We start from the raw sequence: 13,328 nt of genomic DNA, 5'->3' as shown, positions 1-13,328 counted from the left end.
TCTGTCGTGTAGGTTTTAGGAAAATGGCAAGGCCTCTAAAAAGAAACAAAGTAAAACAGAAAGTAGGGCTGGACAATCAAAGTAAATATAATCAAAAACGCGATATGGCCAAGTGAAAAATCTTAATCACAGCTGCAATATTTGAAATAAATGTGTCAAAACATACCATCATGAATGAAGATAGTGCTACAGAGAGGCTGCAGCCTAAAAATCATATACTAGATGTAATGGAATATCCTTGTTTGGTACAGACTTTAGCTGAAATCACATCATTATAATTTTTTAATGTTTTTTTTTTCAGTGAAAATTAAATCAGTCTCTCCAGGATGTTGCAATCGCAATAATTCACACCAATTCGGCTAATCCCTGTGAATTTTTTTCAACCTTGCAATTTTCTCCAATCCCCGCCACTTAATAGCAAATTTGACTATGTAAAGTTAGGGAAATGTAATTTTATTGCAGAGCTGCACACAAGGTATTGATTTGCCCACCCCCCCCCCCTTATTATGAGACTACTGCTGCTAGACTAGAGCTCTTTTGCCTGGGACAGTGTTACACACACAGTGACACGGCTAACTGTTAGCATCACACGGCTGACATCACCCATCGGTTATTAGCATGTTTAACGACAGAGCAGAGCATTTTTGGTGTCAGTTTGAGATTAATGGCTGCTGTGGGGCTTTGGCCCAAGAGGAAAAATATGATGAATTGGGACTAGATCAAGTTGTTCTGTGTTATCTTGTGGTAAATAGGCAGACAGAGTTGGAGGAGAGCAGCTCCAAGACACTCTTTCTGTGCTGCGTCAAAAGATAGCAAAAGCTAATTTACGGCGATGCTGACCCCAACTCCGGGACAGCATCACAACTATTTTTGCAATTTCTACTTGTGCCTGCAATTTCACTGCAAAAAATATCTATAGATATCACAACATGCATTGCAATTCTTCCAAAAATCTGCTATGAAAACAGGCATTTCGGGCTACAACAATCCAAAAATCTACCCTGCAAATCCTGGAGGGACTGTGAACTGCAAAAATGATCATTCCTGCTTAAATCACAACTAATTGCAATCACAGTAACGGTCAAAACAATCACAATATGTTTGTTTTTACATATTGTGCAGCCCTAACAGAAAGCAAGAAAGAAGAAAGTGCTATCTTGTTAAATCTTCCACATGCCCATGCAACAAACTGCTTGTTTCTCAATACACAGCGTGCATACATAGCTGGAGGTCCTCACTTCTGTGCATGCACATGCACTTCCACCACCTACGACGAAACACTGTGCAAATCAATCCCTGAGAAAAAAAAAACAAAACACAATCTACTCTGCAAGCCGGAAACCTGAGCATTGAGAAAACAAGGTCACGTTATCAAAATTATCCACAAGTGAGATGAACAGATCATCTCCACACACTTTATTACACCTCCTTACTAGCAACCACTTTGCAGATTTCAGAAGTATACTACTTTAATGGACACACCATGTTAATTTGGACACTGAGTAACCCTGTCGCCATGACAATATCATAAGCACCTCCCACCCCGGAGTGGAGCCAGTAACCATGGAGACATAGACTTCAATTTGGAGCAAATTACAGTGCGTGGAGCAGGCAGAGGCTACATAGTAGATCTTCAGTAAAGATCTATTAACAAGTCTCTAGTGGGACAACATTGAATACTGATTCTGTCAACAAGACCTAAATGACATTTGGATGCACAAGTTGAAGCTCTGTATTGATGACCCTATGACTGTTCTGCATGACGTGTCCTGTTAGCTTAATCTGCTGCACCTAATGATGGACTCGCCTTTTGCTGGAGCAACAAGTGTTGCTGGGTCAGTCCTATATACACAATCCCTGGAGGAAGGAAGGAGGGAAGGAGGGAGGGAGGGAGAGGGAGGAAGAGGCAGAGGGAGGAGGTCAGGCAGGGAGAGCGGCTGCAAACAGCACTTACTCTGAAGACATGAAGGAGGACAATGGTCCAACCTCCTTTGCCTTCTGCAGAGCATGCTTCTGGTTGAACGCTGCCTCTGCTTCCTCTTCATCCTGATCAAAAGAGGAGAAGAGTCAAAGGCAACCAAACAACTGTAGCATCTGTGAGTTTAAATAATTGAACAGAATCAAAGTACGGAGAGGATATGAGTGCAGGACTGGACATGGCAGAGTGGGGAGATTATTAAGACTAATTTGCATTAAGTAACAGACTCGAACAAGAATAAGAGCAGGCTTGTTCTTTTATTTTCAATTTTTATTTTACCTTGGTGAGTTCTTGTGCATTGGCGAGGTTATCCACAGCAATGGCCAAGAAGACATTCAGCAGAGTGTCTGTTCACAGCTGAGTTAAAGTGCAACTGTGCAGCCCTTATAATACTGACAGACACAACACTGACAGACAGGTTCACAAGGATGGATTGCGGGCACTGATAGCACTGCGAAATGCACATCACTTGAAGTAGCTATTTGCCCCAGCTCAAGGTGCAGTTCACTACAGATAAACAGGCTTTACAGCTGAGCACAATTTGCCCTTTTTTGGGTCTGATTGCAAGCATCCACGTACCAAAGTATAAATGATGTCTTTGCACAATGAACACACTATAGGTAGAACAATGGCAAAAAGAAATAGGAAACTGACATTTTCAGACCACCAGCTAAAGGTCCTGACCAATGAGGCGTAGAGGAAACTCTTAAAAGTTGAGGTGAAGAATTTAAATGTGAAAAACAGAAGCCTAACTTGGGTCAGTGCTGGGTGGGACCGCCTTTACAAACGCACGTCAGTTAACCGCCAACTCTCTGAGGACACTTATAATTTTACTGTAACTGCATGCAGCTATTAGCTTGACTCTTTGTGAACTGGACTGTTTTTGCAATAAAGCTTCTTTGCATTGAAAAGGGCCATTTTTTTTATTTTGGTCTCTTTTAATATTTTATATATATATACATATATACTTAAGCATGACGAAACAGGTGAGAACAGGCAAAATGGACAGAGCTTAATACATCAGGTGACATGTCAAGGACCAGTTTTGTGGCTGATGTATATATATTACCTCTTTTAAATGTATGCAAATAGCAGAGGAGCCATGAACAGCTATTTGCTTTGCAGCACAGTTATGGCTGCATTCCGAATTTTGCGAGTGTAATGAGAATTACAAAGATTATTTTTGTCTTATTTGTGCAGCTTTATTGTGCTTGCAAAAGCTGTGCAATCCTTTTGTAAATTCACCCCAGGTAGTGGCACTAGAACTGCAGACCCCCCCTTTTTATCAGGAAACACACATAAGTTTTAAGAAATTTACTCTAAAATGACTGCTAAAACTTTAGTTGATAAAATAAACTGCAAGGAGACAGTTGCACAGTCCTCAAACTAAAAATAAAGACCATTATTAAGACAAGGTATTCACAACTTCAAAAATATATGACACAAAATAAGAACAACTTACTGTCCCTTTTTAGAATATTTTAGTACTAATGGAAGTTAGTTTAGGTTACCCTCTAAAAAGAAGGTACTGAGTGCTGTATCTGGAAGCTAGGAGTGAAACCTTTCACATTCCAGTAGAGTGATAAAGGATACAGTTTCCAAACAGTGTGAGCACTATAAAGTAGATAGAAGACCACATGCCAGACTTCACTCCTCCTTGAGAACGAATGCCATTGTACATCACCTCGTTCCAGTCTTCACCAGTTAGGATCTGATAAAACACAACAACTCAGAGTATATTATCTACAAAACTATCCTGAGCATCGCTGTTGAGCTTAGCTCTAAACTCCACATCTGCCAAAACTGCATTACCAGTGTATGTGAGTAATAAACTTGTGTGAAGTAGAGAGCAATAAATTGTCAGATTTATTTCCAGACCTGAAAGACTGTCATGATGGCTGCAGGAAAGGTGTCAAAGTTTGTCGGGGTGTAGTCTTCAAAGATGAATCTGTGAAAAAGAGACACACTTAAAAAAGCAGAGCTGGGTCTACTTCTCAGTTTATTTTATTTTCTCGGTCAGAGAGAAATCAATTCTTCTCCTCTCCAACTGGCTGGCTGATGTTTTTTTTCTATGTGCTCTGTATTCTTGAGGCCGGCTCATACACAAGGCCAGCCTTTATTGAAGTGACAGCTTGTGGGAAACAGCATCGACTCAGGGGAAAACAGAGCCACAAAAGCTGTATGTGTGACGGAGAAAGTCTGAAATCTCCACCGAGCTCACACAGTCTGTTGGTATAATGAAAACAACTGTGAACAGGACACGAACAATCTATTCTCATCTCAGCTGTGTGTATTCAGTAACAAGGAATGTACCTATCCATGATGTCTACTTCAGCCTTGTTTATAATGTTTGTAAATGTGTCTTTACTGCAACCACAAGAAATGAGTAATGAGCTGAGTGGGAGAGAAAAACCATCTATGTTTTCTGCCAGACTGATTAGATTTGTCTTTCTGCCCAAGTGGTTCCTCACTTGACTCAATTTCTTTATGGACTCATCTGGAGTGATGCACAGAACTATAAGCATTTCATTCTGTAGGTGACTATTTAGTGTTACCTGCCACCGAAGAGCTGCATGCCAAGGAGTGCAAACACAACGATGAAGAGGAAGAGGAGGAAGATGAGGGAGATGATGGATTTCATGGAGTTCATCAGAGAGACGACCAGGTTTCTCAGAGACGCCCAGTACCTTCAGTCACAAAATATCACATTAGTATAAAAAATATTTTTAAATGTCAAAAAATGTGACAGTTTACTTTTATATTTTTTAAGAAGAGATTTTTTGAAGTGGGGTAATATGAGGTACTTATCCATAATCAGTATATAACCTAGAGCAGATAGTGGTCTGCAGTGAAGTAAATACATTTACTCAGGTACTGTAATGAGGTTTTGTACTTTACTTGATTATTCTAATCTGATACCACTTTATGCTTCTACTGCACTCCATCTCAGCAAAAAATATTGTACTTTTTACTCCAAATTTGTCTGATAACTTTAGTTACTAGTTACTTTACAGGTTAACATTTTTGCACACAAAGCTTATGAAAATGTAAAAAGAAGTGTTGCTGACATGATTAGTCAATTATTGATTGAGAAAAGATTCATTAACTGGCAACTATTTTGATGATCTTGTAAAGTTATTTCTCAAGCCAACACATTACTAGTACTTTTACGCAAAGGATCTAAATACATGTTCCACCACTGGAAGTCGGCACACTCCCAGTTTGGAGAAGCAGGCAGGAGTACAGACACAGAAGTTGAGCAATGTACCGCAGTTAACAGAGGGCAGCAGCAAAACATATTTTAGCCACCTGAATAAATCCATATCAGTTTAAGTGTGCGCTATTTTCAGAATATATTCACTGCTTTATCTTTCTGTCAGACAGGCCTTTCTGGCAGTGAACTAATTATTATGTTATTATATCCATCTCTTCAAAGCTAGACTCCACTGACAAAAACAGTAATTTTACCTGTAGAACAGAGTTGCTATATAAGCATGCCACTTTGTTGCATGTAGCTTTCTTTTTGTCAGGATTCTGAACATTATAGACATATATCTAAATTCTTAGGTTCCTGTTAGTCCTTTGTGGTTGTGTTTCTTATTGTTTTGTTTTAGGCTGGAAGAATTTATTGTTTGCTGCATAAATATATATTTTTTAAGAAGATATGAAATAAAAAAGGACTCCCTACAAAACACAAATATAGAACACTGCATATTACACTACACTACTGCTAGCTCTCAGTCAACAGGGAAATGCTCCATGTAAATAACATGAAACATCTCAACAGATGGCTTAGAGTGAAGAAGGCTGCAGCTCTAACTTGGTGATCTTGAAGATCCTCAGCAGACGGAGAGCACGCAGGACACTGATGCCAAAGGAAGTGCCAGGCCTGAAGAAACCCCACAGCACTTCAAAGATGCTGCCAATGATCACCTACAGGCACATATATGAACACACATCATCAATAAAAACAGAGAGGAACGAATGAGTCTATACCAACAGCTATGACAAAGTGATGGAGAAAGAGGAAAAAGAAGATGAAACACAGAGGAGGCGAGGGATGCTGCTACATATTTTAAGGACACAAGCAGTTGGATTTTGAGGAAAACAAATATGTAGATAGAGAGACGGAGTACTGACACTGCAGTCAAAACAGTTGAAGGAAGAGTGGAAGTACAGACGCGGTCCCAAGCTGTACATCTTCAGAAACATCTCAGTCAAAAACAAAGCGAGGAACAGGAACTCTGCATAGTCTGGAAAAACAACAAAAATAGGAAACTTACATACATGTAGACAGTCATATGATAACTTTCATAGCTAATTGACTGATGCACAGCACATACACCAGGTGCCTCAAGGTGTTATTGAAATGAAGTGTGACTCACAGAGGAAGTTGGACAGCCAGACGGGCTGGTTGTGGTGAACGATGGCCACACACAGTGTGTTGAGAGCCACTAAACCGAGCACTGTCCAGTAGAAAGTGTGTGTCTTCACCACACGGCGGATGGAGATGCGCAGGAGACGCTCTTTGCGGCGAAAATATGCTGTTGGACCTCGCTTGGCACTCCTGATACTCGCTCTTGCCATGGGGATGCCTTGAGGGATAAGCAGGAGAGGGAGAGGGAGAGGTAGGGAGATACTGTGGTTGAACTAACATTTCTTGTACAGCATGTTCCTTCCAACACTGTTTACAATGAGGCTGCAACAGAGCTCAGTGTGCCCTACTAGAGTATGCCTTACACTTTATGTGCCCATATTCATGAGGCTGTCCAGACTCCCACTCACCCACAGAGGAGATGTCACCATATTGTTCCTCCCCTGGTTGTCCTCGATGCACCATATCCATCCCTCTCCTCTTGATGGTAGTGGCTCTTTTCAACACTGCAGACAGAGCATGTTGAGCATAAACACGATGTTCAAACTCAATATACAATACATTCGGTGAAATTAGAGGGAACATATTGTGAGGATAATAACAAAATAATGATGAAAATCTTTTTTAATATAGCTCTTTGCTAAAGAAGGTTTAATTATTAAAAAAAAAACAACAACAACAAAATAACCCCAAGAAGATAAAAAACAACAATTAACAACACAATCAACAGAGGGGTCATAAAAACATAAAAACACTAGAGGGGGAAGATTAAGTTACTGAACATATAAAAGCCAGGCATATTATAAAATATGTATAATAGGATGGTGACACAAAGCAGCAACATGGCCACAAAACACGATTTAGTTTTAACATTAATTACAATGGGCCTCATTCACTAATAAGTGCACAGGAATGTTCTTACTTTGCATACAAAGCAAGAGTGCACCCAAATTTACCATAAGATTCATGACACATGCACATTGGCCAATTTAGTTTTTCACATGGTGTGTCTGTCAGTGAATTAAAATCACTCTAAATTGACAGTCACATGCCTGTTTTTTGTAACTGGCATACTGCTATGCCCCCATTTCTCTATATAAGGAATCATTTTCACCTGGAGGTGTATCATGGAGAAAACGGTGAAGTTGTTTCTACGCACATAGTTAGTGAATGTCTAATTTATATAACTGCAACCAGACACAGCTCATGAGGAGACCATCCCTCACTCCTTTAGGCATAATCTTCCTTCAAGGCCAGATATCTTAACACTTGTTTAGAGTTAAAGCAGAATGTTTTATAAACCCTGCCCATCAACAGGCACTGTTAATGTGCTAGCAATTACGACTGGCTATATAGTATGTGCAGTTTATATGGCAGTAGAAACTGGTGGGAGTGGCTGACCATTATAGGCCAAATAAATAATAACAATGAAAACAAAAACTTATACATTTCACTGTGAACATTTTCATATTCTCCACTATAAGCTTTTAAGCTTTTATAAGTTATTTAATATTTTTGGCCAATCATAATCAATATTAATCATTATTAAAGTTTGTTTTTATGAATATGGTTTTAACATGCTATGTTTTTAGATAAAAGGTGTGAGTTTACATTTTCTCAGACAGCTGGGCCTTCATCTCTTGTGCGTGCCATGGTCTGAGGCAGTTCTAAATTTGTTTACAGAGTATGAACAAATTCAGGTAAGAAAAAATTGATGAATCATGGAGTTTGTACACACGGTTTAAGCACAGATTTGTGCAATGTACTGTTTGTGAATAAGGCCCATTGTGCTGAATCAGTAAACAGATGTTTAATCTTTTACTGATTTTATGTTTACATGGCTCAAAAAACTGCTTTGTGTATGGCCACCTTATCATCTTTAAGACACTAATAGGGAGACTCAGGCAATATGCAAGTGTGGAAACTTACAATACAATGAAAAGAAAATGATATAGCAAATGATGAGAAGAAATAAAAACGAAGACACTGCACAACAAGCTAGTGTCTTTGAAGTTTCAGCTGAGAGGGAAAGTTAAGCTCATTAACGCTGTAGTTGAATGGGATAAAAATGATCATTTAATGTGCAATGTGTAATGATCCAAAAACCTTCTGCTGCTGTTTTATGATCTCGTCATGGCAAACCATGCTCCGAGGCGACTTGACGGTCCATGCATTTCTCTTACTAGCGCTGCTGCCACATGGTATCATATCAGGGACACACCGTGCAGTGCACACATGCTGGAGTGAGTGTGATGAGTGTGTTCTGACCTTTTTGCTGTCTGTTCATGATTACCTTTCTTCCTATCCTACCCCCACTCAAACACCTTTCTGCTACCTTGTGATTTCTGAATCTACTTGCAGTCAATATTTGCTTGGGGACTTTTTTTAATAAGCTGTTGATCAAACACACACAAAAACACACAGATACACAAAAAGATTGCTGCCATTGCACACTCACATACAGGAGTGTTTGCTAAAGGCATGAACATGGAGTCCTGTCAACACACACATACACACACACACACACACACACGCACACGTGCTGCTGCCTTTTCAGACCAATGGTTGCTAAGGCAACCACAGTGCACCGCCTTTCTTTCTAATCAAAGCTATCAGAGCTTCTGCATTTATTTCCATCCGAACAGCTGGAGCCACTATCTGTTTCTACTACAGATTTGCATCATTCAATATATTTTTACCTTGTCAGAGTGTCTTTGTTCTTCAAGTGAAAAAAACATACTGAACAAGAAACACAAAGCAAGCAAAGGATTTTCTTTCCTTTTTCTATGTAAAAGTGTTCATATTTGTGAATTTGAGTGGCTCTGTGTGTGTGTGTGTGTGTGTGTGTTTGTGGTAGATGAGGTGGTGAAGTTGGTGAGGGAAAAAGCAGAACAGAGGACGGTTCTCACCATAGGCACCACCTGTACTCCACTCTGGGAGGCTCCTGAGAGCTGCCAATCAATCAACATTATATAAAAGCCGTGCTGGTTTAGCGAGGAGGAAAGGTCACAGTAGAGTTGAGAGGGTCAGAGCAGGCACTTACAGTCGCTGTCTGTAGGGCACCATGTCTAGTGGCACTAACAAAGCTAAATGTCTCTATGTGGCACTGAGAGTTTGAGAGTGATGTAATGGTGTGGTGATCTGTGCAAGTGCACTACACTTAATGCAATATGTCCTGAACTACAGTAATATACTGGGGTGTATTTTTTTCTGTGTCAACTGGGGTCAGTTTTAAATCATTTTAAAATATTCTAGCTGAGCGGTCAAATTTCAACAAGACTAAGGGTGCTTTCACACCTAACATTTCTGATTCCAATAAAAAAAATGCCTAGTTATTATGATTAATTTAGGCTGGTGTAAAAGCTATTAAACAAAGCGAACCAAACCGAGTCCTACCTTACTTCCAAATGAACTCTGGTGTGGTTTGTTTCTGGTGTGAAACTTACCAAAGGATTTTATGATAGCAGATATGTGGTTTTACCAATAGGTCCATCGGCTGATCGGGAAATTTGCCTTTTTTTTTTTTTAAAAAAAGGCAAATTTATAAGGCCAGGTATATAACCCATTTATGCTAATCATTTGGTAACCATGGTAACACATATGTATGTCATTGTAGGTATTTGCCCTAATAAAAAACCTATTAAAACTGCTGCGCTTGTATCCAACACCATGTCCTTTTTCCACATCATTTTGATTATTTAAAAGTGTATGACAGCTATCCTACATTATTAATTTTTTGAAGACCTAAATCATTTCTGTACAAACGCATCCTCTCTGTCCTGTCTCTTTCCATTAGTTATTAATTATAACATGCAATTCATTTGCGGTCTAATACTAACGATGATTATAATGAGAAAAGTATTTGTAATTTTTTTTGTGACACCAAATAACAAACATCAGACACATTAAAAAGCTGCATAATTCCATGACTTTTGCAGGCCTGGAAAATGTGACTGATAAATTCGATGACTGTGGGAACCATGTGATTAGCACTAATCAGTTTAGAATAGCTGAGACTGATGGGAAGGTAATTAGTTTTGCAGGTATTTGGTGATAAATCAAAGTATTGGACAAATTAAAAATTTGATGTGATGATAGGACTAGAGCAAAAGTTAGATCACCTAATTCTGTATGATTCATCAGAACAATGAATGTTTGAACAAAAATCCATGTAAAAGTTATTGAGATATTTCAGTATGGACCAAAGTAGTGGATAAACAGTTGTTTTTATTTTTCCTATATCTGTATTTTTAAAAATGATGTGTCAACCTATAATCACGGACAAATACATAATACAGACTCTAACAGCATTTGCTTGGATATCCTTTACAAAGCACATTTGCAACAAGTGTACATGCCAGCATTAAACTGATTCAGTCAAAGAGAGACAGAATGTAAAGCAATGTGAGGATAGCAGAGAGACAATGTGCACAATGACAACAGAAAAAAATAAAGATCTTTGCTGACTTACCGTCGAGGGCAGAAGGTCCTGAATTCTTATTCTCCTCGGCGAGCATCACTTCCTCTGGAAAGAAAAAAGTCAAACCACAATCAGTCCTGTGCAGCCGATGATGGCTCAGACGGAAACAGATATACTGGCATCTTTTGTGACTTTATCTATATCTCAATTACAGTGGGACAAACAGCTGGCAGAAAACAGGTTGCATCAGATAGTCCTAGTTCCACTATTGACAGGATCAGTCTTAAAGCTTAAAGTGAAATATCGATTTGCTTTTCTCATCAAGAGCCTTGGTCTCTCTGCGCTGTGACTACGACTAAAGCCACCTGCTCTGTCGATCCAGGCCCGGTAACCGTTGAGCTCTCTCTCAATCTGCTGTTGGCGTCTCAGTTTCATGAAGGCCCTGCGGTTTTCCACCCTCTCCCTCTCCTTGGCAAATTCCCTGCAGAACAAAATCAAACCACAGAATCATTTATTTACTCTTTGAGGGCACAGGGATTTATAGTCACATGGGTAAATAATTCCTCTTGGAGACAATCACCAGGGGAAGAGCTATTGTTGTATTGAACTAAGCTCTTCTCATTGTTCATTCAACCACAATAGGAGAAGAGAGGAGAGCATCGCAAAGGAGGTCTCTTCTCTTTCTCAGTGGAGATAATGATAATGTGGATCCCCCATTAACCTTTCTGTAATACTAATTAACTCCTATAGACTTTAACACCATGCACTGAAACAACACAGTTTGGCTTGACAGGAGCTCGTTTGCCAGCCACTCCACCTGCAAGTGAATAAGCAACTTGTAGTGTGCCGTTTGGCTTCCAGCCTGCCAGGTACTTCATCAACACGACAACAAAACCAACTGACTGTGTAGCTGTAGCCCATTTTTAGGTCTGTCCATTTTACAAGATGCAATGTAACCTTGGAAGGACCTGAAAACTACAATGAACCTGTCCACATTTGACAAAAGAATCAGTCTTTCTTGACAGAGACCATACTTAACGTTGCATTTGAGCGACCCTTAGTGAAACTAATCCCTTTGTCCTCTTTGAAACATGAGGCCACACAGAGATCTCTGAGCAGTTTTGATAACATTTTTTTGTAAGGCTGCTAATGCCATGCCCAAACCCCCGAACCTAGAGTGTCAGCATGCTGTCTTTCGAAGATAATCAACTGAGACAAATCTGGCCTGGAAGCTGAAACTCCCACCAGCATAACTCTCAGCCTCTCCACACTGTCTCCAAATGGTCCTCTTTAAGTCATTAAGTCAAACATTTACATGGATCACCAATAAGTTTAAATGACCACCTAAAGTTCCATAGGGTGGAAGGTGGAGCGGTTGTCTAAAGGTTGGAAGGTCAGTGGTTCGATGCTTGGCCCCTGCAGTCTGTAAGTGTCCTTGGGCAAAATACTGGACCCATTTAAGTTTGTGATTAACTTTGTATGGCAGCCTTGGGCACCGATGTTTGTGAATGTTAAGTGCTCTGAGTGGTTGGTAGGACTAAAAAGGATCCATATAAGGCATTTCATTTACCATTAAATAACTGACTGGCGTGCTATGGGTTGTAAAGGCAACTAAGGGCCAACAAAGATATGCAACAGTGGTGTCCTGCCAATTCACTGGCATTACTTAAGGCCCTTTCACACCTACATTATTTGGTCCAGACACTCAGACTTTTCAGTTTGATCTGAAACCAAAATTACAGATGTAAAACCCCGTGGTCCGAACCAAAACATCCAAACCTTGGTCAGACAGAAAGAGGATGTCTTGGTCTCGATTAAACCTAACCATGGCTATGTTTGTTTCTTGTGTGAAAACACTTCTAACACGGTTCTTACTTTCAGACTAATTACAAGATGTTCTGGCAGGCTGTTGTCATGTTATAAGAGTAAGGGAGCTCCAAGCTCAGGGCTTAATCTGTACATAGCAAGTGTGTGGCTGAGAGAGAGAGAGAGAGAAAGAGAAAGAGGACATGTACTCAATGCAAACAGGTGTTGCTGATCAAAGAACGGGAGGAATTAGCGGTAAAGTTGCCAAGTGGTAGTAAATGAACAGTGACGGTTTCAGTGTGTCTCTGAATAAAGACCCCATGAGACCCTGGTAAAGTTCCAGTACCTTGCCTCTGAACTGCTGAAGCAGGACATGGTTAACAGAACCAGAAAAGGGAAAAACAACACAACAAAACAAACTAAACTGTGGTAGCATGGGCAGAGCAGGAGTCTGTTGGAAAAAAATCACAAAAATTTGGACACTAGAGAGAGGATAAGAGAAGATGGTAAGCTCATTGACAAACCAATCATCTACAAGTATCAGAATCAGAATCAGAAATCAGAAGTATCAAGGGACCCTACTTATGTAGGTGGTGACAACAGGATGTAGGTAAGTCATGTACACTCCTTCTGTGCACTCACAAAACTGCAACGTGAAACCAGAACTAACCAGATCAAATTTACACTCTGCAATGAAAAAGCAAACTTGGTTGGGACCTTGGTTTGGACTTTCAGGATTGAAAAGGCTC

At 39.9% G+C, this 13,328-nt stretch overlaps 1 protein-coding gene across 1 annotated transcript in view; it reads right to left on the bottom strand.

Moving 5' to 3' along the window:
* Positions 1-13,328, bottom strand: part of LOC121963620 (voltage-dependent R-type calcium channel subunit alpha-1E) — an 84,776-nt gene that overhangs the window by 33,329 nt on the left and 38,119 nt on the right. Inside the window, exons 8-18 of the mRNA XM_042513900.1 lie at positions 11,139-11,254; positions 10,825-10,878; positions 6,764-6,859; positions 6,364-6,573; positions 6,119-6,231; positions 5,799-5,911; positions 4,534-4,665; positions 3,857-3,926; positions 3,572-3,689; positions 2,258-2,325; positions 1,955-2,046 (exon numbers count right to left, since the gene is read on the bottom strand). Coding sequence (XP_042369834.1) covers positions 1,955-2,046; positions 2,258-2,325; positions 3,572-3,689; positions 3,857-3,926; positions 4,534-4,665; positions 5,799-5,911; positions 6,119-6,231; positions 6,364-6,573; positions 6,764-6,859; positions 10,825-10,878; positions 11,139-11,254 — 1,182 coding nt within the window. The remainder of the gene's footprint in view (positions 1-1,954; positions 2,047-2,257; positions 2,326-3,571; positions 3,690-3,856; positions 3,927-4,533; positions 4,666-5,798; positions 5,912-6,118; positions 6,232-6,363; positions 6,574-6,763; positions 6,860-10,824; positions 10,879-11,138; positions 11,255-13,328) is intronic.

The sequence above is a fragment of the Plectropomus leopardus genome, chromosome 3 (assembly GCF_008729295.1).
Source record: "Plectropomus leopardus isolate mb chromosome 3, YSFRI_Pleo_2.0, whole genome shotgun sequence".
NCBI classification, from domain to species: domain Eukaryota; kingdom Metazoa; phylum Chordata; class Actinopteri; order Perciformes; family Serranidae; genus Plectropomus; species Plectropomus leopardus.
Note: the sequence above shows the minus strand (reverse complement) of the source record. Positions and strands in the feature narration are given on the sequence as shown.